The sequence below is a fragment of the Triticum dicoccoides genome, chromosome 7A (genome assembly GCF_002162155.2).
Source record: "Triticum dicoccoides isolate Atlit2015 ecotype Zavitan chromosome 7A, WEW_v2.0, whole genome shotgun sequence".
Taxonomy (NCBI): Eukaryota; Viridiplantae; Streptophyta; class Magnoliopsida; order Poales; family Poaceae; genus Triticum; species Triticum dicoccoides.
In genome coordinates, this window is record NC_041392.1 from 138,477,970 (window position 1) to 138,503,746 (window position 25,777).

At 44.4% G+C, this 25,777-nt stretch overlaps 2 protein-coding genes across 4 annotated transcripts in view; one reads left to right on the forward strand and one right to left on the reverse strand.

Annotated features, from left to right (window-relative positions):
• LOC119330299 (probable glucan 1,3-beta-glucosidase A) overlaps positions 1 to 2,028 on the forward strand; it is a 6,939-nt gene extending 4,911 nt beyond the window's left edge. Inside the window, exon 10 of the mRNA XM_037603406.1 lies at positions 1,906 to 2,028. Coding sequence (XP_037459303.1) covers positions 1,906 to 1,991 — 86 coding nt within the window. The 3' untranslated portion in view covers positions 1,992 to 2,028. The remainder of the gene's footprint in view (positions 1 to 1,905) is intronic.
• A 60-nt stretch (positions 2,029 to 2,088) lies between these two features.
• On the reverse strand, positions 2,089 to 10,896 carry LOC119330300 (chaperone protein dnaJ 1, mitochondrial-like). Of its 3 annotated transcripts, none has more exons than XR_005160024.1 (20): positions 10,599 to 10,894; positions 10,445 to 10,484; positions 10,053 to 10,136; positions 9,850 to 9,941; positions 9,018 to 9,101; positions 8,890 to 8,928; positions 8,496 to 8,666; positions 8,379 to 8,420; positions 8,207 to 8,294; positions 7,233 to 7,297; positions 7,080 to 7,142; positions 6,941 to 7,013; positions 6,273 to 6,364; positions 5,104 to 5,175; positions 4,581 to 4,637; positions 4,216 to 4,264; positions 4,071 to 4,140; positions 2,998 to 3,087; positions 2,502 to 2,713; positions 2,089 to 2,406 (listed from the first exon to the last, which is right to left on the reverse strand). XR_005160024.1 is itself a non-coding variant. In XM_037603407.1 (20 exons), exons 1-19 carry the CDS (start codon positions 10,656 to 10,658, stop codon positions 2,614 to 2,616), a joined length of 1,431 nt encoding a protein of 476 aa, XP_037459304.1. In that variant the 5' UTR covers positions 10,659 to 10,895; the 3' UTR covers positions 2,089 to 2,501; positions 2,597 to 2,613. The 3 variants fall into 3 exon arrangements, 2 of the variants coding, with proteins under 2 accessions (XP_037459304.1, XP_037459305.1); XM_037603407.1 differs by having other exon boundaries at positions 2,089 to 2,501; positions 2,597 to 2,713; positions 10,599 to 10,895; XM_037603408.1 differs by having other exon boundaries at positions 2,089 to 2,750; positions 10,599 to 10,896.
• Between the last annotated feature and the right edge of the window lie 14,881 nt (positions 10,897 to 25,777).

Below are 25,777 nucleotides of genomic sequence, written 5' to 3' on the forward strand. Positions count from 1 at the left end.
GGGTTCGGGTTGAGTGCGCTGGCGCCAATTTCGGCTCAATCCGGCGAAAAACAGGCTCATTCAGGTGACTAAAAAATAGCCTTGGGAAGGCCTGTTGAGAGCGCGGCTGGAGATGCTCTAACAGGCGGGTGTGGTTAGAGGGATGACCGGGGGCAGCAGAGGAGGCAGGGCGGAGTGTAATGGTGCCACCGGTCATGACAGGTGGCTTATGGGGAGCCGTGAGCGGCTGCTAGAGCTAGGGATACGAATGGGGACGATTGATTTACCAGCTGAGTTCCAAGTGCTACCTCCGTAATTTAATATAAGACGTTTTTCTGACACTACAACAATGCCAAAAAAAACGTCTTGTAGGTTACGGAGGGAGTAATTTACAAGTCCAACCTACCTACTTCATTTGCTTGACAAAAACGCAAGCACATGCGTTGAATGAGCCATCAATTGAGTTGGAAGCATCTTCCAAAAAGCAAAAATTATTTGGCCCAGTTTGGAACGCATGAACTCAAAACGTTGGAATAGGGGAAACCACAACAAATAGAACTATAGAAAAGATTTAAAATTATCACTTGGGTGTCATGCAGGGAAAACACGAAAAGTGTATACACAAATAGAAGAAAACATGATGTAGGACCTCATGTTTATTTTCCTCCAAAATTTCTAGGGTCCCGATAACTGCCACACGTGTGGTGTATCGGGTAGTTGTGCCACACGCCTCGTGTGGCATGGACAACAACCAGCCCACACACCTACGTGTGGGCAAAACAACTAATGCCCACATACATCTTTTTTTCCCTCCTGAACCCTCTCACACGCGTGCGTGTGGGCGAAGTTGATAACGCCCACACGCCCGTATGTCAGGCCTCGTACCCTTCTGGTCCCGCACGCGACGCGTGACGCCCACCGTGCGCCCGCAGTTGCCATGGTCCAGACCCTCGTCCATGTTCGTTTATCTACAGTTGCCATGTCGCTGAACTACGATTGCCATGTCGGACAACTGCAGTTGCCATGATTGCTCAACTGCAGTTGCCATGTATGGTCTGATCTAATGTAGTTGCCATGATTTCATAACTTTAGGAGTTGCCACATACTAACACTAGGCGGTTGAGAGAGTTGCCATGTGCTCACAAGCATGCTAGGGCAGTTGCCATGTAAAAAGGAAGAGTTGCCATCTGCTTACGTGCACGTTAGAGCAGTTGTCATGTACGTGCACGTTGGGGCAGTTGTCATGTACCATGCAAAAACACATGGCAACTCGGTAAAAGACAATTGCCATCTGCTTACGTGCACACTAGCCAGTTGCCGTGTACCCTGCAAAAATACATGGCAACTCGGGTAAAAAAAAAGAGTTGCCACCTGCTTATAAAGCACACTAGAAGCAGTTGCAATGTGCGCTGCAAAAACACATGGCAACTAGCAGCTTACGTGTGGGAGAGGAAACGGGCGTGTGGGCGAGATAGCAAATGCCCACACACCAGCCCTTGTGCGTGCCTGAAAACTGATGTGTGGGTGAACTGCTAAACGCCCACACACCGGCCCCTCCGTGTGGTAAAACGGATGTGTGGGCGAACTATGTCACACACCACACACACGCCTTGTCCTACGTGACACAGCAAATCAGCCAGATTGTGTCAAGATTCGTGCATATAGTACTGGACGGTGATGGATGCGTGTGGTCGAGATGGTCAACGCCCACACGTGTGGGCGTTAACATTTCCGAATTTCTATGGAATGGTGCGTTCCATAGGAATTTTAAAGGAATGTAGGATACCAATTCTAATTACAAATCCTCTGATATTGCTATTGACAATCATATTGCTTAATCCTGTTATTATTTCCTTCTGCAGTTTGATTCAATACATTTTCCATGTCACACGAAGTGTTTAACATGATGCATCTTTTCTTCTGTAGGGGGGTCGCCATTGCAAAGAGCAAGTTACACGATGCTTGTGGCAGGATGTCTTATGTATCTTTTGTTATTGACGTTGATACAATAAACATACGGCCAAAAAACAGTTCACATGTGAAAGAAAGATATATTATAGCGTCAAAGACAAATCCACATGTCGAGGACCCAAAGGGCTCCAATTAATCTTGACCCATCAAACCATGTCAATCGAATGGCCTAGATTGCTCAATGTTGAGCGTCAACATGTTTAGCATGCAATTAATATTACACGTAATATTGACATGCAACTAATATCCTATCTAACAACTACGTGCAACACAATTACTGGTGTACTATTAAGGAGCGCTTTAACAATAATCTAGCGATTTATTGAAGCATGAAATAATCGCCACCCCAAGAAAAAGGAGAACACATAAATCATTTGGTATGACTTATCAGTTCACAGGAACCAGTCCTTCCCAAAAAAAAAAGTTCACAGGAACCAGTAATCCTCCTCTCCACAGCTCCAAAATTGTAAATTCCCGTGGCCAAAAAAGAATCTTGACCATATGTAATAATGCCGTATTCAATTTCTGATGTCACTGCTGCTTGATATCACCTCCAAAATTGTAAATTCCCGTGGCCAAAAAAGAATCTTGACCATATGTAATAATGCCGTATTCAATTTCTGATGTCACTGCTGCTTGATATCACCGCACAGCTTCGAAGCCTTAACTCACAGCCTTGCTAAGCATCAGATAGATCAGCATGACAAAACCAAGCCCGATCATGAAATTTTGGCTCTTCATATTTTCAACAATAAGCTCCGACCTGTAAGTATCAACCAGTAGATAGCTGCTCGTAAAGCCTGTTTGAAATTTCATCTTTATTACTACCATATAATGCAAACTATAAAACAGAACGATGAATGTTGTGCAACAGATGAAACTTTGCTTGCACACCAGGCCTACCAGGCTAGAGCAATCAGAATAAGGTAGAGTCAACACATCAATCAGTGCATGAACATTAACAAAGCGTGCAGTTTTAATTTACATCTCATGAACTTCCCATGATAGTCAAAGATAATCAGAATAAATGGCGAGGCAATTGATTACCAGTTTCCTGTTGCAAAAAAACTCTGTTCCTTAGTGGCTTCCTCTGCTGCAAAGTCTTCCAACAGTGCACGCTGACGTTCGTTAACTTTCCTGCAGATTAAAAATTGATATTGTCATAAATCTAAAAAAATGGAGTGTACTGATGACGTATACTATAGCATAAAAATACTACACAGAAAAAGCAAAGGATTAAGGGTAAGGCCATTTGAATGCGCCAAACTAAAAAATTAGGCTTTAGCGTAAACTAAACAGAAAAGCAAGAGCAAGTAAAGCCCTAGAGTGATTGAAAGTGCACTAAGCAGGAACCAAATTGAAGCGTTAAGTGCTGACGAATGTTGTGTCTCATCACTATTGTACCTCAATAACCAGTGGTCTGCCTATAGAATGATAAAAGCTACTTCCTCTGTCCGGAAATCTAAAACAGCGTCACTTATTTCCGAACGGAGGGAGTGCAAAGTAGCAGAGCGCTGGATTAATACTATCATGAGGCCTTCAATCATCCCTTTCAAACATTGTTTACTGAAAGCCAGTAACTGAACTTCTAGGATTTCTACTTCCACCTAGGGCAGAGTTCAAGTTCTAATTAACATTCATTTCCTTTAGTTTCATGCGCCGACCAGATCACCAAAAGCATTAGGGAAATGTGAACAATCTACTCACACAAGTCACACTACGATATTTTCACTTTGAGTGTTCATATCCTGCCCGTCACAAAACCTAATACCATTAATGGTACGAAGAGTTGTAACTAGGTTAGGCTCAGTAATGTCATGGCTCTCACTAAGTACTAGCAAGTTAAACTCGCTAGTATAACACAATATTCTTACAAGTTTGACTTCATGTTACCACAACCAGTCCTGAAGAATATCTATGCATCCTATGCTTTGCTTCATATGATGGAAGCCGAATGTATTAGCAAAGCCATTCTCGTGGAATGCAAGTTGAAAGGGAATCGAACATAACCATTTTAACCTCATGGACAAATACATGAGCAAAGTAGAATAGCACTGTACAAAACAGTGCAATGGGTAATGTCTGTAAAAAGGGCATCAAGAAAAATACAAGCAACTTACAATGGAAAATGTATTTTGAAACGGACATGTTGGTCTCCGAAATATCCTGCCTGGCTTGGCAATTCCAATCCTGATAACATTACTATCGTTAGCACTTGACAATAAGCAAACTGCCGACTTAAATTAGTTTATTTGCATAACCTACCTTTCCCCCTTAAAACGACAACTTGCCCTGGTTGAACTCCTTTGGGTATCTGAAAAATAAATAACAACAAATGTCAACTAAACTAACAAATAGAGGGGGGAGAGATATTCTCTAGAACTTAAAAGCATGTCCACTCAACAAATAGATGGCTACATGCTTCTCAAAAGAAATATCTAGCCATGCCAGACCCAGATGTTCTAACTAGAAACGGTCCACTCTAGAAGCATTAAAATAACAACAGGGAGGTTAAGTGCCTAATTAAGCTATGAAAAATACAAGATATTATGATAACAGAAGTTTGAAGTGCTTTTGACATTTTCTCAGTAGGAATACATGCATGTCTTTTTCCCACCAGGTATTGTTACCTTAATTTCTGTTTTACCGTCTAAAGTGGGTACTTCGATTTTTCCACCAAGCATTGCCTACACAAGAAAGGTAAATGATCAGCAAAAACCCAACACCAAGGCACCAATTAACAACAGAAATTCAAATGTCCACATACACCAACAAATGCTCATTAATACAAGACTACCACATTAAAACTTTGACAGCTAATAGTCATGAACTAATGATAGTGATGTCTCCCAATTCCAAAACCTAACAAACTATCATTTCTTATTCCTCCACCTCTCTAGGTTCATCTATGCAGCATTTCTCAAAGGTTCAAAACGAATATCATGAATTGTTGTCCTGAATTAGAAATTAGAATAAATTATATGAACTAATCTTGGCATAAGCTGTAAACTACAGATGGAAATAAAGTCACACGACACAAGTGGGAAAGCAGTTCCTGAGAAATAGGATAATTCTTCAAAAGCTTGCTCTACAAAGGAGCAAAATAGTAGGACAGCAGTACAAAAGAAGTTCCTGAAAGATAATTGCTACTACCTGTGTGAAGCTTATCTTTTTGTCCACATGTACATCAGCACCATCTCGAACAAATACTGGATCACTTGCTACCTACGATATACATGGTTCATGGAAGAATTAAAAGCTGGATTGCTTGATATAAAAGAGCTGGTAGAGCAGAATCATTCTACGAGGTCATGACAGCGGAGGCTAATAGCCCCCCAGGCAGCACAACTGTTGTACAGATAGTTTTAATTCATTGGTACATACACCAAACCAACTACTCCCTCACAAAACGGTCTTATATTAGTTTACAGAGGAGTACTTGTTAGTCGTGACTTGTGAGAACAAAACCACACCTTATAGAGAGGCATGCCAAGTTCAGTAGCATCAAACATGCATAAAGATGAGGAATCACACAATGCAACGGAAATTCATTATGCTGGTCACAAAAGCCTCAACATTCATATGATTGGATAAACTATAAGCAGCTGGAGCTTATGGAGGTAGCCTTTCTTTGATAAAGGACATTTTCATTCAATCAATATATCAAGATGATACAACAGCCAACACACCCAATATGACCCAAAAAATATATCATTTTACAGCAAAATATATAATGCAAACCTAAGATGGGGTAGATCACCAATATTAAGTAAAAGCCCTACTGCTGCACATTGCAGCACCAGGCACACCTAGCAATATTAGCATCGAAGATAGCTAACTAGTGAGATATCAACCGGTACTATTTGTAGTTCCCCAAGAGAAACCCTGTAAAAGTGGTTCGATTGAATGCTAAAATTCAACACTCCCTACACAGGTACACCTGCTGTTCATCTCAGCCAGCACATACCTTCTGATGCTACAGTTCAATGGGAAAATATTATGTCTTAATATCTTTAATCTTTAAATAAACAAAGGTAGCATAACTACAGTTCACAAATTCAATTAATTAAAAACCAATATTGTTCCAAATAGGTCAGAATGTCAAATGTCACGAAACAATTTCATACGAAATTGGATTTGCTTCTAGAACCCTTATTTTTTTCATTACAGATTGGCACTTTCAGTAGTAAGTAATTAAGTATATCTGAATGATTAACTAAAATGCAGAAACATGTGAAGTTGTGAACCACTGAACCTCAGTATTACAGAACAAATAAGTGGACATACGAAATAAAGAATTAAAAGTATGACAATATTCTCACTCGAAGCTTAATGTATAGACTTCCAGGTATGGCTCCACGTCCACCGCTATTTCCAGCCTCCCGTACATGAATTGTATCACCAGAATCAACTCCTACAAAAACAAATCTTTGGTAAAGTCAAGAGAAAAACAAAATTCACAGTCTAACAAAAAATTAAGTGAAAGAAACAAGCAGTGGCTGCAAACAACTATGAAGCAGTATCCTTCTTACTGACGAAAAATAAGACCTAGGAACTAGGACAGCAGCCTACGAAAGTTAACATGTTTGATGTTTCACATGTCTCATGAATAAGCTTATATGCGCAAAGAAATGTACGAACCAACTATGCAAGTCAAGTTTCAGGAAGAACTAATGCGCAGACAACATATATGAGCGTACTATAGTGATGCAGCAGGATTTTTGGCATGTAATTGTTTTAGCCCTAACTTCTGTGTATTAAACATGGTAGAAATATCAAGAATATAGCATGTGATAGATCCGCCTCCAAAGGACATAACTCCAGGATGATCTAAAATTATAACATTTTGGCAATTGTATTAGAACGTAAGACAGGCTCTAGAGCAAGCAACTCATAAATAATCCAAAGATATAATCATATGAAGGCATTTCTGTGAAAGAAGCTGGTCGGCAGAAGACAATTGAACTATTGAAGCTTAGCTGCACAGCACCTGCTGGAATGATCACGTTTGCATATTTCATACCATCTACCACCCCTGCACCTTTGCATGTTAGGCAGTGATCCTGTGAAAATCGTCATGCGTGAGATAGATTTAAAAGATCTGACAAACTTTACATGTTACTCAATACCTTAATCACTTTCCCGAAGCCTCTGCAAGTAGTACAAATGGATGTGAACGGATACATACTAACCTGCACAAACCACCGGTGCAGAGCTTACAAACAATACCCTTCATTGATATTTGCAAAAAAAACAATTAAAGCATAAAAACAAATACTTACTTTTCCTGCACCTTTACAAGAAGGGCAAACATATTTTCTTGCATTGGCCAAGTATCCTCTCCCATCTACATTAGAACATATATGAGGAGTTTTTCTCACAAAAAAAAGCAAGATAAGCATGGGATAAATTAGCACAGTAACTACTACATAATAGTAAGATTGCAGCTTTAAGTCAAGCATTTGTTGCCATTTTAATATTATGTGATTGTAATGTTACATAATAGAGCAAGTTATCACCAACATTAGTGTTATATAAGTCGAATCTATGTCCAATAAAAAGATCTACTGGCATGCGGATTACATCGCACCCACAGTAACCACATATGTTATTTTCCACTCTAGGAAATGGTTTGAAATTGACTACTGCTAAAAATTGAAGTATTAATTTGCATACCTCCGTAACAGTATTCAAACGGGAGAACAGAAAACACAAACGCAGACCTACCTATCTTGCAGTTCATTTAACCTATCAGCTATTCATTTACATACAACTGACATCTAGACATGCTTTGGGAAGAGTAATGGGGGAGATGAAACCATGATACCAATAGATGATGATATTATCTACTCCCTCCGTCCCATAATGTAAGACATTTTTTGACACTACACTAGTGTCAAAAAACGTCTTACATTATGGGACGGAGGGAGTAGTTTATATCATGTGACATCGAACTGAATGCAAACCAGGAGTCCAGGACAACCTAATGGAATCTGACCTTCATTGATTAAGCTAAAGAAAAAACCAACTGTATTACAGTAGCTCAATACTATGTGCCTACAACAGACTACCCAGATACAAAAGCCAGAGAGAAACAAATAAGTTCAGGAAAATCTCAAAATATAATAGAAGAAACTTCACATTTAACTCTGCTGGCAAATTTATTTCCGCATAAATGTCTAGATGTCTACAAAATTACTACAAGCGATAGGTGTAATATAAATAAGAATAGCAATATCTCTAAATGTGTACTAACCACATGAGTAGCAAAGATTCTTTGCACTGAAGGGAACTTCCTTCGTACATCCTTTAGCAGCTTCGCCAAAAGACAGATTCAGCTCTATCTACTTAAGTCAAGAGATAAGATTAGTTCATGACTAAAGGTGTTGTTACTTAGACATGCAAGAAGAAGAATCTGAAGAATGAACCTCAATGTCACTGGCATGTACATCTACATCATGCTGGAAAACCTGAAAACAAAGAGAATTAATGGTACTCCCATGTGAAACGTTGAAGTAAAATTAAAAGGGGAAGGTATGAAATACCTCTGAGAATACTTTGTAAAACTGATTAGAAAAAGGACCATCATTTTGTCTGTAGAATTGTGCAAAAGGGTCGTCGTTCTGTTTGTTGAATCTTGAAAATGGATCTTGATAGGATCCATCGAACTCCCCCCTACCCCTTGTGGAATTTGCAGCTGACCCTCCAGAAAATAGCTGCAGTATTACAGCATAACATTAACTTAATGTGTACAGGAACTCACAAACTTCAAATTGTAAATTCAAAGAGCTTGAGAAGTAATGCACTGAGCCATTTACTTTCAATAGTAGATAACAGAAATTGGAATGTTGCTGCTCCATAAATAAAATATAAAACTACCACTAAAAAAATCATGAAAGAGAGAGGATAAAGTGCTAACAGCAAGTTGCAACTTATTACCATATCATATTGCTGTCTCTTTGAAGGATCCCGAAGAGTCTAGAGACCAACAAAACAAACATATGGCACTGTTAATTTAGGCATAATAATCAACATCAAAGCTAAAGACATGGTGGTAACTTACTTGCCTCGTATGCGTCTCTTACTTCCTGAAACATCCTTTTCGCAGCAGTATTTCCTCTATTTGTGTCTGGATGGTACTTCTTTGCAAGCTACAGAAAAATTGTTTTGAGCTTTAGAATCAGAAAACTGTACGTATTTCAACCTAGTAGCCATATCGTGGGAATGCCTCTTAAAGTATATATTTACTTCCAAATACGGGTCAATCTACTTAACAATGATTCCTGTGTTGCCTGAGTTGTAATAGGACTAGCTGCTATTTTGGTGTTGCTAGGTTTTTGCCCCAGAGTAGTTATTCTGATGTCGGGCGGCTACGGTGGTTCTAGTAATGCTTTGGACTCGCTTCTCTCCTTTCCCTCCTCCTGTAAGTTTTTGAACTGATGTATTTCCGTTCTTCTTAATGGGAAGGGGGGTAGCCCGGTTCAAAAAAAAACTTAACAATGATTAAAAGATTAATTGTCTCCATTTAATCCATCAATGTAAACCTAACTACCGAGTTTACTGTTCAGTAAATCTAGTTCATCTTATCTGAATCCCAGGTTGGTCCCAATTGCTATATATTTGTAGAAGAGAAAAAATGGTTTACGGTTGCTGCATAGATTGTTGGCATTGTCAACAAAATATATTCCAAAACAATCCATAATAATGCTTCAGACAAATGATCTTAATATTATGTGATTTGTTTGAAGTTAGCAGCATCACACATGATTGAATGATAGAAAGTGGATGAGACTACCGCTTGATATATGGATATTTACTAAGTGACATGGCCATGTCAAACAAATAGTGAGCTAGCCTAGTCAGGTTTCAAGATTTGCTGAACTGGGATAAGATACTCACAGATTGAAAAGCCTTTTTTATGTCATCTTGTGAGGCATCTTTAGTCACACCAAGAACCTTGTAATAGTCCTTGTCCATCGAATAACGCTGACCTTAAAGATGCACCCACAAAAGATTAATAGTGTATGCGTTCACCACAATATGAGGATAATAACAGGGTATTGCCATATTAAGTTCAATTCATACAAGAACAGAAAAACAACCTGTGGAATGAAAGAACCTGCTCGGCACAGATGATATAAATGTTGATCGACCATAGCATCTATCAGCACCACTAGAGGTGCAAGCTGTGCGCATTCTCCACAAAAAAAAATAGCACAAGGAGATGGGTAAGAATCAAAGAAAATAAATAATATTCGCATATAAGTTAATATTGGAAGTGATAAAAGTAGCTAGTAAATGGGTATGGTATTTAAATCTGCTTCCAACCACTGCATGCATGAGCAACTTGTTTTATTTCGTGGAAGGGGGGCAATTTTGGTTGGCATCTTTAGCATATCAGAATTGCCTCTTACTATTATCCGAACTTACAAGTGGCGGCAGTTTACAGGCAGACTGAATTAACACGAAATCATACAAGACAGAAGGACATTACGTGTAGACGGCCGAATCCATGCGCTCCTCTGCGCAGACGCCTGCAGGAAGAAATCGGAAATCGGGAATGAAGTGAACAACAGCAACTCTGCAGAGCCCCTCGACCAAAATCGGGGAAATGGGAAAGGCGGCAAACGAACGCGAGCCGGCATTACCTCGCCGGAGCGGCGCGCGAGGGACCTCGACGCGAGCCGGAGCCACCCGAACCGGCCCATCCACCGATCGGCGGCGTCCGCTTTGCGAGAGCGGCCGCAGAGCAGAGGAGGGGGGTCGAGGGTTTGGAGGGGAAGCCGTACGACAGGGCTATGGGAGAGGGGGCCTGAGCAAGCGCCCGCCGGCAACCGTGGGGGGTGGGAAGGGCGGGAGCCTCCACTCGCGGGCCGCTGGGAGAGAGGAGAGGGCGGCGGTGGGAGGAGGAGGGGGAGGGCGTGGGCGGCGGCGGCGGCGACGGCTTGGCGAATGATTCGACCCTCTCTCCAAACAATGAAGCCGGGCCCACGGCAAGGAGTAGCCCCGAGAGCTCGACGGCCTCGGCGGCTCGGCCACAAGGCCCAATATGCGAGTTCGAATTCTGCCGCGAATACGGTTCCATCTTCGGTTTCTGAGTGTGACAAAAAATTTTCCCTCACGCTAGGGTTTTTCCTCCCGAAGGCGACCTTGTCGCTGCCGTCGAGATTTGCCTCCCCTCCTCCGATCCTCCTTTGGCTGTTTGATTCGGGCTGACCACGGGGCGATCTGCATCGCTACCCGGCCTTGATCGGCGCCTTGGGGAGAGAAGAGAGATAGGGTTCGTTTGCGGTGGTCCAATTTGTTTTTCGGGTTAGGGTTCAAGTTTGGCTACAGGATGGGATCGAAGACTGCCGAGGCGTCTGGGTCCAACACTGCTGCGGATGTGGAGAATATGATGGCTGAGTTAGGTCTTTGGGAGGAGGACCTCGACGACGTCGTCTTTGATGAGAAACAGGCACCTCCAAAAGATGTGCGATGGATGACGGTGGCTAGGGTTCACATAGATAAGACGTACAGCCAATACTGGTTCTTCAAGAACATGAGGGCCGCGTGGGATCTGGCTCATGATGTCAAGTTTCGCCCCCTGAAGGACAACTTGTACACGATGCAATTCTTCTGCCTTGGCGATTGGGAGTGTGTAATGCAGGACGGTCGTGATCACACCTTATGATGGAATCACAAAGCCAACAGAGGTCAACCTGGATACCATCAATATATGGATACAAATCCATGACGTGCCAGACCTGTATGCTCATCTCGTGGGAGACTTAGCATCAAGGGTAGGGGAGGTCCTCTTCAAGGAGCCATTGACGCAAGATTTTACGGGTAATTTTTATCGTGTCTGGATAAAGATCAATGTGTACAAGCCCTTGAAGAATGCTGTGTCTATGATCCGTGATGGGAAAAGGCAGATTTATCGTGTGAAATACGAGCGGTTACCCGATTGGTGTGCTGTTTTCGGTCACCTAGGGCATGTGTACAAAGAGCATGGTGATGGGATCCACCCCCCTTCAGCGTTGTACTTCAAGGACTTGAGAGCTACATGGACCATGAACATTGGAGCAGGTCCAGGAGGTGGCCGGGGCATAGGCCGTCGTGGCGGCCGCCGGGGTGGCCGCTCGGGCCGCGGTTTTGATAAGGAACATGCCAAAGAGGATGAGGCAGAACAGAAGATGGATGAAGATACAGATCTTGCTTTGGTGGAAGTGGAGGATAAACGCAAAAGGCCTGTGGTTCCCTCTTCCTCACAAAGCTCACAAGCGCCGCCGGCCATGTTAGCCAGCCCTCCGGCCAAGCAGGATCCGAAGAGACTCCGTGTGAACCAGGATAGCCTCGGCATGAAGAAGGGAGGAGTTCCAGGAAAACCTAATGATGCAAAATCGGCGACCTCCCGCGAGGAGGATCGCCGGGCACAATGAATATCGTATGCTGGAACTGTCGCGGTGTGGGCAAAGTCGCGACAGTTCGAGAGCTTCGCGATCTAGCGAAGCAATTTGCCCCTGCCGTGCTCTGTATTGTAGAGACCCAAATTTCTAAAGCACGTGTTGAAAGTTTAGCTGGTACTTTAGGTTTCAGTCATGCCTATGCAATAAATAGTTCAGGCCGCAGTGGCGGCATTGGTTTGTTTTGGAATGATGGAATAAAGCTCGATGTTTTTGGTTTTTTGGAGTACCATATTGATGCTACTGTCAGCATACCAAACCAGGTTGATTGGAGATTGACCTGTGTGTACGGAGAAGCCCAAGTAGGTGATCGCTACAAAACCTGGGACCTTCTAAAATCCATAGTGTCGGCGACTGCTCTCCCTTGGCTTTGCATCGGGGATTTCAACGAAGTCCTTTATCAGCATGAACATGTGGGGGTGGGGAAGAGAAGACACTCACAGATACAGGGATTTCGTGACACTGTTGATGCATGTGCTTTTGTCGACCTTGGGTATCAGGGGAAGATGTGGACATTTGAAAAGAAGACAGCAGGGGGAGGCTACTACCGCGTTCGGTTGGATCGGGCTTTAGCGAACATAGATTGGTCTTCACTGTATCCTCATGCTACCCTTCACCATGAAATGTGTGCCTCGTCGGACCACTGTCCAATCCGACTGTAGTTGGAGCTGGCGAATAGAGTGCAAGCGGTTAAAAAGATATTCAGGTATGAATGTTACTGGGAGAAGCATGCAGATTTCGGCAGCTCTTTCGAGGCCATGTGGAAAGGATCGGCCAATGCCCAAACAGTCACTGATCTAAGATGCAAGCTGAGTGACTTGTCAACATCGCTGCAGGAGTGGAGTGGAGCCACCATCGGGAGCGTGGCTGTAAGTGCATCTAGTGCCACCCCTAGTTGGTTTTGGAGTATTGACGACAAACCTGGTTGAGGGACTAATGTGTTTGTGAGAATTGCGGGATAACACAGGTAGTAGTCCCTCATTGATTCGGTTTGCCTACCGGAGATGACCCCTAAAAATGTGTGAAGATATTGAAGACTATGGTGGTATGTGAAGATATTCACAGTGAAGACTATGACATGAGAAGACATCGCATGAAGACTTTGGAGTGCGAAGACAGAGTTGTTTCGTAGTTTCATTTTCTTCTTTGTTGAGTCATAGGAACCACCGTACTGTTAAGTGGGGGTCCAAGTGAACATAGTCAGAATGACTAAAGTGATGCTCAACCACAATCCTATGTCTTCGAGCGAAGACAATGAGAGCAAATCTTATCCAGAGCTGGATGAGTCAGATTTACTTGTAGCCCAAGTAAAGTTGTCGCGTGTGTTTGAAATCTGACCGTTAAAACACGTGTCAGTTCCTTAGTGACCCAGGGTCATTTCGGACAAATTAGATCGGGTTGCCTAGTGGCTATAAATAGCCCACCCCATACACCATAAATTGGTGGCTGCTCAGAGTTAGTGCACGGCTTTTGTCGTTTGAGAGCAACCCACCTCGAAGCCTTTGAGAGAGAAATCCTTGCGAGGACAAAGCCCTAAACACCCAGAGCCAAAGAGTGTTAGGCATCACTGAAGTCTTCCTGTCTGTGTGATCTGAAGACTTGTTACACTTGAGGACTGTGAATCCTCTAGCCGGTTAGGCGTCGCATTCTGAGCATCCAAGAGTCATTGTGGATCGTCGGTGAACGAAGTCTGTGAAGGTTTGGAAGTCTACCTTGAAGACTTACCAGAGTGATTGGGCGAGGACTGGGTGTCCTTAGCTCAAGGGGAATAAGGTGAAGACACGGTCTTCTGAGTTAAATCTCAGCCTCCCTAACCATACGTACAGTTGTCACAGCAACTGGAACTGGTCCAGCAAATCATTGTCTTCAACAAGCCACTGGTTCTATCCTTCCCATCTCTTTATTTACAGTTGGTCATTGTGAAGTCATTGCCTGTTTGCATTGTCTATTTGTCTTCACTATGTGACTGTTTATTCAAATTGGTTTCATACTATCTTCCATCCTGATCCGTACTGCCTAGCTGCTATTAGTCTTCGTGCTCTCACTTCATTGAATACTTGACTATGGCTTATCTAGTGTAGTCTACCTTCCACTGCATGGTTATAGGTTCATTTCTATCGGTTGTCTTTGAAACTCTCATGTTTTGAAGACATTCATAAAAATCACCTATTCACCCCCCTCTAGTCGATAACTAGCACTTTCAATTGGTATCTGAGCAAGGTACTCCCTTGTTCTGTGTGATTCGGTTTAACCACCTGGAGTTTTAGCTATGTCGACTGCAGGGATAATCAAAGTCTCCGTTGCGTGCCCCATCTTTGATGGAACTGAATATCCCTACTGGAAGAACAAGATGCGCATGCATCTTGAAGCCATTGATATCGACCTCTGGTATGTCATCAGGAATGGCGTTCCCAAGGTTGGTGAAGGTGTCACCGCTGCTGATGTCAAGAAGTTCGTTCAACTGGATTCCACTGCCAAGAACATCATCTGTGGTCATCTGACCAAAGGGCAGTATGGCCGTGTGAGTGCTCTGGAAACATCAAAGCTAGTCTGGGACTGGCTCTCCAAGGTCAACGAAGGCGTCTCAACCCAGAGAGATCAAAGGACCAGCGTCCTTCGCAACCTCTTCAACCGCTTCAAGAGAAACGACAATGAGAATGTTCAGCTCACGTTTGATCGCCTCACTGACATCACAAATGAGCTTCAAGCTCTCGGCGCTACTGAGATCACCAAGCATGAAATCGTCAAGACACTCCTGAGATCACTTGACAACTCGTTTGACACCCTAGCCCTGATGATTCAAGAACGCCCTGACTTCAAGACACTCGATCCGTCTGACATACCTGAAAGGCTCAACACACATGAGTTTTCAGCTTTCTGAGAAAAGAGATATCTACGGTCCCAACTATGGCCGAACTCGCGTCTTGAAGGCAAAAGTTGTTTCCTCGTCTGAAGAAGAATCTGACTGCTGTTCTGATGATCATGAAGACATTAGAAAGGAACTTGCTATGCTTGTGAAGAAGTTCTAGAAATTCACCAAGAAGAAAGGCTTCAGAAAGTCTTCATGATCCAGCTCAAGGAATGATGAAGCTTCTACTCATGACTACAAGAAGAGAACATGCCACAAGTGTAAGAAACCTGGTCACTACATCTCTGAGTGTCCGCAGCGGGACAATGAGAACAACAACAAGAAGAAGAGCAAGAAATATGATTCTGATGACAGGAAGAAGAAGAAATACTCAAAGCATTCTTCCAAGTCTTCCTCAAAGTCTTCATCACACAAGAAGAGCTCATCTCGCAAGGCTCGTGCGTTTGTTGGCAAGGAAATGGATTCAGAGGAGGAGTCTGCTTCTGAGGAGGCGGAGGTGGAGTCTGAGGAGGAGTCCGATTCTGGCGTTGCAAGTCTGGCTACAGGTGCCAAGTCCATCTTCAACACTGAAGACAATGACTTCGTCACCGACGCCGATGCTAATGACAAGGACAACTCCGCTCCCACCTATTGCTTCATGGCACGCGGTGCCAAGGTAAACTCACGCAATGCTCACTATCAAACATCCAGTGAAGATGACTCTGATTGTGGTTCCAAACCCAGCTACAAAACACTTGCTAAAATTGCAACTGAACAACAGAAAGCTATGGAACATATTCAAAAACGGTTAGACAAAAGTGATGACCTGTTGGACGCTGGAATGACTCGATCTCGGTCCTTAATCGAAGACATAAAAAATCTTCATGTTAAGTATGAGGAACTTGAAAATCGTCATGAAACGCTCTCAACAACTCATGAAAAGCTTTCCTATGATTATCTTCAAAGGAAGCAAGAACTTGAGAAGTTGAGAGCGGTTCATGAAGATCTTCAAAAGGAAAACGAGTCACTTCACGCTGAACAGATCAGACCCGCTCAGGAAGGATTTGAGCCACCATGTCTTAAATGCCTTGAGCATGATAACGCTACTTCTGCTGCTGAATGTTCTACTGCTGCTACTGTTGCAATATCTTCAACTGTTGATGTTGTAACTAACCCCTCTGCTGAGGATGCCACTGCTATTGCTGATGAAAATGCTAGGTTGAAGACATTGCTTGAAACAGAGATGTACAAAAGTCTCAAAGGGCATTAGACACTATGTGATGTCCTCAAAAGGCAGATTCTGAACCGAAACCCTAGGAAAGAGGGTGTTGGGTTCGAAAGGAAAATGAATGCTGATGGCTCTTACTGGAAGCCTGAGCAGTACCCCAAAACCACACGGGTTGCTACAAAGGAACCTTCAGTGGATCCATCCACCCTATCTGGCTTCACTTGTGCTAATCCTCTTGTCATTGATGAATCCTTTGATGCAAACTATAAACTATTTAAGAATCAGAATGGTGAAGTGTTTGCCAAGTATATTGGTACTAACTGCAGGAATGGGCCACCTATGAAGAAAGTTTGGGTGCCCAAAAGGTGTCTGGAGAATCTTCCTGTGAATGTCATCATGACACCACAAGGGAAGAAGACAAACCCCAGACCATAGGCTTCATATGGTCCAAAGGCTTCATGCAGACAGAGGACTCACCTGAGTCGCACTAACACAAATGTTTTGCAGGGAAATCATAAACATGCCTATGAATATGAGCGTGTTTCATCAAACTGTCATGTTCATAAGACCAAAAACTACTCTGCTTATTCCTATGAGTATTATTCACCTCCTGCAAAACTATTTGCCAGGGCTTCAAAGCCAAAGTTCTCAGATGCTGCACTCAGACTCATTGCTTCGAAGCCACCCTTGAAGATGTGGGTGGCTAAGAAAGCTTAACTCTCTTTTGCAAGGAAAGGTCTCCAGCCGAAAATCAAATGTGTCTGAAGCTATTGCTGGGGACCTAAAACATCTTGTAGAGCACAAGATCAAATGCCCAAATGGTCTTATTATGTATTTTGTTCCTGAGTCGCTTGCTATTTGTCCTATCAGTCCTAACATCGATCTAAGCTTTCATAATCCACTTGCTCGTCAACTGTTTATGCTTCACAATGCTCTTCATGAAGCCTATCCCCTAACTGCACTGTAGGGTATGACACCAGCTGCTTCAGAATGGATTATTGATAGTGGATGTACTAATCACATGACTGGTGAACGAAGTCTTCTCATGGACTCAACCTTACGTCCATCTGACAAAAGTCACATCACATTTGTTGATACTGGTAAAAGCAAGGTATTGGGTCTAGGTAGAGTTGCAATCTCAAAGGATCAACACATGGATAAAGTGATGCTTGTTGAATCCCTTGGCTTCAACTTAATGTCTGTCTCAATGCTTTACGGTTTGAACATGATTGTGATATCTGGAAAATATCGTTGCCTTGTTCTAATGGAATCTGACAAGTCTCTAGTATTTGAAAGGTATCGAAAAGATGATTTGTACATGGTAGATTTCTCAGCAGGACCACAGCTTGCCGTATGTGTTCTTGCAAAAGCTTCAGAGTGATGGCTCTGGCATCGGAGGCTAGGGCATGCTGGCATGAGGAACTTGCATACTCTTGCGAAGAAGAAGCACGTCATAGGCATCGAGGGCGTCAAGTTCAAGAAGGATCACTTATGCAGTGCCTGTGAAGCTGGAAAGATGATGAGGGCCAAGCATCCCTCGAAGACAATCATGACAACGACTCAACCCTTCGAACTTCTACACATGGACCTCTTCGACCCTACTCACTACTCTACCCTTACTACTACTGCTTGTCTCTATGGTTTCGTCATTGTTGATGATTATTCAAGATATACATGGGTACATATAATCCTCTACAAGACTGAGGTGCAGGATGTCTTCAGACGCTTCGCCAATCGGGCCATGAACAACTATGGCATCAAGATCAAGCACATCAGAAGTGACAATGGCACTGAATGCAAGAACACCGACCTTGACGCTTATCTTGATACATTGGGCATCACTCATGAGTTCTCAGCTCCGTACACGCCGCAGCAGAATGGCATCGTGGAATGCAAGAACAGAACACTCATTGAGATGGCTCGGACGATGCTCGATGAATACAAGACACCAAGAAAGTTCTGGCCTAAAGCTATTGATACTGCATGCCATGTCATCAACCGTGTTTATCTTCACAAGCTTCTGAAGAAAACATCCTATGAACTCCTCACTGGTAAGAAGCCAAATGTCAGTTACTTCAGAGTATTTGGTGCTAGGTGCTGGATCAAGGATCCACATCACACTTCAAAATTTGCACCGAAAGCACATGAAGGTTTTATGCTTGGTTACAGAAAGGATTCACACTCCTACAGAGTCTTCAACCTCTTTCACTATAAAGTGGTTGAAACCGTGGATGTGCGGTTCGATGAGACTAATGGCTCGCAAAGAGAGCACCTGCCAAATGTGCTAGATGAAATTCCACCCAGTGAATCCATCAATCTTATGGGAACTGGAGAAATCATACCGTCTGAAGTACAGCCTGAAGAGGAACTTATCATTTCTGCACCTAATCAACCTGAAGACAATGCTCAACCTGAAGACAATCCTTCAAACGATGACAATGATCAGCAAGAGCAAAATCTTCGTCCAGTTCATCCTCATATTGCAAATGAAGTACATATTGAGAAGATAATTGATAGCATCAATGCACCTGGTCCACTCACTCGTTCAAGGGCAACGCAACTAGCAAATTTCTGTGGGCACTTTGCATTCGTCTCAATATCCGAACCCAATAAAGTTGATGAAGCCTTCATGGAACCTGAATGGATTCAAGCTATGCAAGAAGAGCTTCAACAGTTCGAGCTGAATAATATATGGGAACTGGTCAAGCGTCCTGATCCTCGTAAACACAATATCATAGGCACTAAATGGATATATCACAACAAGCAAGATGAGCATGGTCAAGTTGTCAGAAACAAGGCTCGTCTCATTGCTCAAGGATACACTCAAGTTGAAGGAATTGACTTTGATGAAACATTTTCTCCTGTGGCTCGGCTTGAAGCTATACGCATATTGCTAGCCTATGCAAATCATCATAACATCCTTCTGTATCAAATGGATGTGAAGATTGCCTTTCTCAATGGCAAGATTGAAGAAGAAGTGTATGTTGCACAACCACCTGGTTTTGAAGATCCAAAACATCCTGACATGGTTTACAAGCTCAACAAGGCACTGTATGGCCTCAAACAAGCCCCTCGTGCTTGGTATGACACACTCAAAGACTTCCTGAAGAGCAAAGGCTTCAAACCTGGTTCCCTGGATCCCACACTCTTCACGAAGACATATGATGGTGAACTGTTTGTGTGCCAAATATATGTGGATGACATTATCTTCGGCTGCACTAATCAAAAATACAGTGATGAGTTTGGACACATGATGCAAGAACAATATCAGATGTCCATGATGGGTGAGCTGAAGTTCTTCCTTGGTCTTCAAATACGGCAGCAACGCAATGACATCTTCATATCTCAAGAGAAATACCTCAAAGATTGCCTGAAGAAGTTTGGAATGCAAGACTGTAAAGGTTATACGATGCCAATGCCAACCAAAAGTCATCTGGGTCCTGACGCCAATGGTAAAGAGTTCGATCAAAAGGTATACCGCTCCATGATTGGTTCTTTGCTTTATTTATGTGCATCTAGGCCAGATATCATGCTTAGTGTTTGCATGTGTGCCCGATTCCAAGCGGCACCAAAGGAATCGCATCACTTAGCTGTGAAGCGAATTCTTCGATATTTGTCTTACACCCCAACACTAGGATTATGGTATCCAAAGGGCTCAAAGTTTGATCTAGTTGGATTCTCGGATGCTGGTTATGCTGGTGACAAGGTGGATTGCAAGTCTACATCAGGCACATGTCACTTTTTGGGACGATCACTTGTGTGTTGGTCTTCAAAGAAGCAGAACTATGTATCTCTCTCCACTGCTGAATCTGAATACATTACTGTTGGATCTTGCTGCGCTTAGCTTCTATGGATGAAGCAAACACTCAAAGACTGGCATTCACCTGAAGCAAGTGCCACTCTACTGCGACAATGAAAGCGCCATCAAGATTGCCAACAACCCAGTTCAACACTCGAAGACAAAGCACATTCAGATCCGTCATCACTTTCTCAGAGATCATGTCATGAAGGAAGATATTGATATCATTCACGTCAACACTGAAGAGCAACTGGCAGATATCTTCACAAAGCCCTTGGATGAGAAAAGGTTTTGCAAGTTGTGGTGTGAGCTAAATATCTTGGAATCCTCAAATGTCCTGTGATCATGCATACATCCTAACACTTATGCATGTTGATGACTTAGATGTGCAACACACGAAGTAACGTATATCTTCAACTAATGAAGACTTACACTCTAAGTGTGAATACATTGACGCGGAATTTGACTTCGGAGCACCACGATAATTGTGCGTCGTGTCTGGGTCTAATACTTCCTATACGGTGGGTAATGCCACCACCAAACTTTTGTTTGAAGTGTTTTCTGTTGGCGTTACATATGCAAAGTCTTTGCATTTGGTTTGTCTTCAATATTAACATGACTTCATGTTTATCTTCACTATATTGATTTGGTCTTATTCGGATATATTCATATATTTGCGTTCTGTCCTCTACAGCATTCACTTATAGCCATGTCTTCTCATTTGAATCTTTTTAACTAAGTGAATGTGATCGGACCCTAACCTTTCTATGCTCCCGTCTCAAATCTATCTATCCAAATCATATGCATTCTATTGAAACTGTCGAATGTCTTCGATGCGTCCTTGTCAGCAGAAGATACAAAGACAAACATTAAATCTGTTTTAAATGCTCAATCCTTTTTGCCTGAAACCCGGAGAAGCGGGAACGACCACCCGACAATCCAGCCGTGCGTGGGAACATGGAACAACCTCCAATGTGTTGCATGCTCGCCACACGTCCTTCAGATGTGAACCGCCAAGGGCACCTGCATAATAACGTTGTGCCGTCCCTGTCCTTATAAATACACGGCACACCCTAGTCATTATCTCTTCTTCCACTTCTCCTTCTCGCACAAACCCTAGCGCCACTGCTAGCCCTCGACGACGCCGGCGGCGAAGCGCTTAGCTGCCGTGACCTTACCGACGCCGTCCTCACGCCGGCCGCAGACATCGTCTTCTCCGCCGTCGCCGTAGGTGTCCTCTGTCGCCAAGTTAGGGCACGGAAGATCGATCTGCTCGGCCTCATCTCCTACTTCGTCTAGCAGTTCCTCGAGTGGTAAATAAAAAATCTTTCTACAGTCCTTTTTGATCCGATAGATTCATCTTTTTCAACCACAAGTGGTTTCTGTCCCAACACATTGAATCTATCCCTTTCTGAATCTCATAACATGCCAAGTATGTTCACTTATGCTTCACAAAGTAGTTAGATTTCTCACTTGTACTTATTCGTGGATTCGTCCAAATTTGGAACCAACTCTCTACATATGAGTGAATGTCTTCGCACTATGAGGTCAATGTCTTTGAGGGAGTCCTGGATTAGGGGGTCTCCGGACAGCCGGACTATATCCTTTGGCTGGACTGTTGGACTATGAAGATACAAGATTGAAGACTTCGTCCCGTGTCCGGATGGGACTCTCCTTGGCGTGGAAGGAAACTAGGCAATACGGATATGTAGATCTCCTCCCTTGTAACCGACTCTGTGTAACCCTAGCCCCCTCTGGTGTCTATATAAACCGGAGGGTTTAGTCCGTAGGAGAACATGCAATCATACCATAGGCTAGCTTCTAGGGTTTAGCATCTATGATCTCATGGTAGATCAACTCTTATAATACTCATGTCATCAAGAACAATCAAGTAGGACGTAGGGTATTACCTCCATCAAGAGGGCCCGAACCTAGGTAAACATCGTGTCCCCTACTTCCTGTCACCATCCGCCTTAGACGCATAGTTCGGGACCCCCTACCCGAGATCCACCGGTTTTGACACCGACATTGGTGCTTTCGTTGAGAGTTCCACGGTGTCGTCACCATAAGGCTTGATGGCTCCCTCGATCATTGGTAGCGATGCGTTCCAGGGTGAGGTTTTCCTCCCCGGACAGATCTTTGTATTCGGCGGCTTCGCACTACAGGCCAATTTGCTTGGCCATCTAGAGCAGATCGAGAGGTACGCCCCTGGCCATCAGGTCAGATTCGGAAATTTAAACTACACTGCCGACATCCGCGGAGACTTGATCTTCGACGGATTCGAGCCCGTGTCAGGTGCGCCGCACAGTCACGACGAGCACAACGTAACTCTACCGTCGGACAGTGTTCAGGAGATCGCATTTGCAACTACTCCGGTCGTCAATCCGGAGCAAATCGCGCCATCCGAGAGCGGAGGGGTAGACCCCGCCAGGGAGGCCGCACTCTCAGTGGCGATAGAGCCGGATACTGACTTCACCTCTCACGAGAGCCGTGTCGCCGAACCACTGGATTCACCTCCGGAGACAGACTCCGAGCCGCTTACATCCGTGCCCGTCGAATCCGACTAGGCGCCGATCATGGAGTTCACCTCCGCGGATATCTTTCAGCACTCGCCCTTCGGCGATGTGCTAAACTCATTGAGGTCCCTCTCCCTGTCAGGAGAACCCTGGCCGAACTATGTCCGGCTAGGATGGGATACGGACGACGAAGAAATTCACTGCCCGCCCACCACCCACTTAGTAGCCACTGTCGACGACTTAACCGACATGCTCAACTTCGACTCCGAAGACATCAACGACATGGACGAAGATGCAGGAGACGAACAGGATCCAGCGCCCATAGGGCGCCGGACAGCCACTTCATCACATGACATATACATGGTGGATACATCCAAAGAAGGCAATGGCGAAGAGACAGCGGAGGATGGCCCCTCCAAGAAGCAACCCAAGCACTGATGTCAGTGGCGCCGCTCCAAGTCCCGCCATAGCAAAAACGGCGATAACAGCGCAAGAGAAAACAACACTCCAGTCGACTCTAGAGGAAACGACGACCACATTGCCCCGGCGGCAGAGCATAATGAAGCTGCAAGCGGCGAACATAGCACGGATCCGACGTCCGAACACGGCGACGCCGAGGATAACCCTCACCAAACCCCATCGGGGGAGGAAAACAGCCCAGACGAAGATGCACACATCATCCCGGAAATGCACTTGGAGCAAGAGAACCTCCGCAGAAGGCTTATTGCCATAGCGAGGAGTCTGAAGAAGCAGAAGCAAAGGCTTAAGGCCGCACAAAACACACTCAACAGTAGGTGGAACAAAGTGCTCGACAGTGAAGCAAAGTATGGTGGAAGTTACCACACAAGGAGCTATCCAAAGCGCAAGCTGTTACCCGAATTCGATGACGAGGCCTTAGAGCCCACACAGCCAAATAATGAAACGACCAACCGGCCGGATCCACCACCTCGTGACCGTGATAGAGCGGATAACAAATACGCACATAAGTCAACACACGATGTACGTGAGGACTTGCGCCAAAAATTCGGTGCGACCAGATCCATCTATGGATCTAGGAAGCGTGCTCCGGCACAAAATCAAAACCAAATACCACAACCATCCGAACGCCATGGTACATCCAAGTACAGGGGTGCCGCACACCCCCTATGTTTCACCGACGAGGTGTTGGACCATGAATTCCCAGAAGGATTCAAACCAGTGAACATAGAAGCGTACGACGGGACCACAGACCCTGGGGTCTGGATTAAGGACTTTATCCTCCACATCCATATGGCTCGCGGAGACAATCTCCATGCCATTAAATACTTGCCCCTCAAGCTTAAAGGACCAGCTCGGCACTGGCTAAAAAGCCTCCCCGAAAACTCAATTAGAAGTTGGGAGGAGCTCGAGGACGCTTTTTGGGCTAATTTTCAAGGGACCTACGTCCGACCTCTGGATGCAGACGATTTAAGTCATATAATTAAATAGTCCGGAGAGTCCGCCCGAAAGCTTTGGAACAGGTTTCTCACCAAGAAGAACCAAATCGTTGGTTGTTCGGACGCCGAAGCCTTAGCAGCTTTCAAACACAGCGTCCGAGACGAATGGCTCGCCAGACACCTCGGCCAAGAAAAACCGAGAACTATGGCAGCTCTAACAAGTCTCATGACCCGCTTTTGCGCGGGCGAAGACAACTGGTTAGCCCGCAACAACACCAGCGACCCAAGCACATCCGAAGTCAGGGGTGGCAATGGAAAACCACGACGCAATAAAAGCAAGCGTCGAAATAAAGAGGATAGCCTAGATAATACGGCGGTAAACGCCAGATTCAGGGGCTCTCGACCAGGTCAGCGGAAAAAGCCTTTCAAAGGCAGCAGAGACGGACCGTCTGGCCTAAACAAGATTCTTGACAAACTATGTAAGATTCATGGCACCCCCGATAAACCTGCAAATCACACCCACAGAGAATGCTGGGTCTTCAAGCAGGCCGGTAAGCTAAACGCCGAACACAAGGGGGGGGAGACACCAAGCGAAGACGAGGATGAACCTCGCTAGCAAAGCGCTGGAGGACAGAAAAGATTCCCACTAGAGGTTAAAACAGTCAACATGATCCATGTGATGAAGAGGAAAATCAACCATTCACTCCGAGACAACCGCGCCATAGAGCCCGTCACCCCTAGGTTCAACCCCTGGTTGGCCTGCCCGATCACTTTTGATCACGAGGATCACGCGACAAGCATCCGACACGAAGGATTGGCTGCCTTGGTGTTAGACCGAATAATAAACGGATACCATCTCACATGAGTCCTCATGGACGGCGGCAGTGGTCTAAACCTGATATATCAGGACACAGTCCGCAAAATGGGGATAGACCCATCAAAAATAAGCCACCGTACTACTACCTTCAAGGGAGTAATACCAGGCCTAGAGTCCTGCTGCATGGGCTCTCTATTACTAGAGGTTGTATTCCGTTCTTCCGGCAACTTCCGAAGCAAAAGGTTAAATTTCTACATCGCTCCATTCCGAAGTGGCTATCAAGCACTACTCGGAAGAGCGGCTTTCGCTCGTTTTAATGCAATCCCGCATTACGCTTCTCTCAAGGTTAAGATGCCCGGTCCACATGGCACCATCAAAGTTAGCGGAAATACTGAGTGCACTCTACGCATGGAAGAATGTGCGGCGGCTTTAGCCACCGAGCACTAGACGGCCTCACCAACCAGAAAAAATGACAGGTTGTCAAGACCACGGACACGGTTAGACGAGTCCGGTGCACCACTACATATACATGAGATGGGTTTGATGATCAAGCCCCCCTAGACGGTACCAGGGGCTTCCAGTGTATGACAATCGTGCTACACCCGTCCAGGACACGGCGCAACGGAGACATAGGCGCAGACGTGCAGCAGGGACCCGCTCAAAGGTTTTTTTAGATTAAGACCCTGCGTCAACCTTTTTACTGTCTCTTGTTGTTCACATCCTCCGGATACTCAATACAACCGAGAAGGATGCCAATGT

Coding starts and splice junctions, on each gene's coding strand:
- LOC119330300 (XM_037603407.1), bottom strand. CDS start 10,658: ATGGGCCGGTTCGGGTGGCTCCGGCTCGCGTCGAGGTCCCTCGCGCGC. Junction 10,485..10,598: donor TCGCGCGCCGCTCCGGCGAG/GTAATGCCGGCT, acceptor TTCTTCCTGCAG/GCGTCTGCGCAGAGGAGCGC. Junction 7,298..8,206: donor GAATCTTTGCTACTCATGTG/GTTAGTACACAT, acceptor GTTCTAATGTAG/ATGGGAGAGGATACTTGGCC.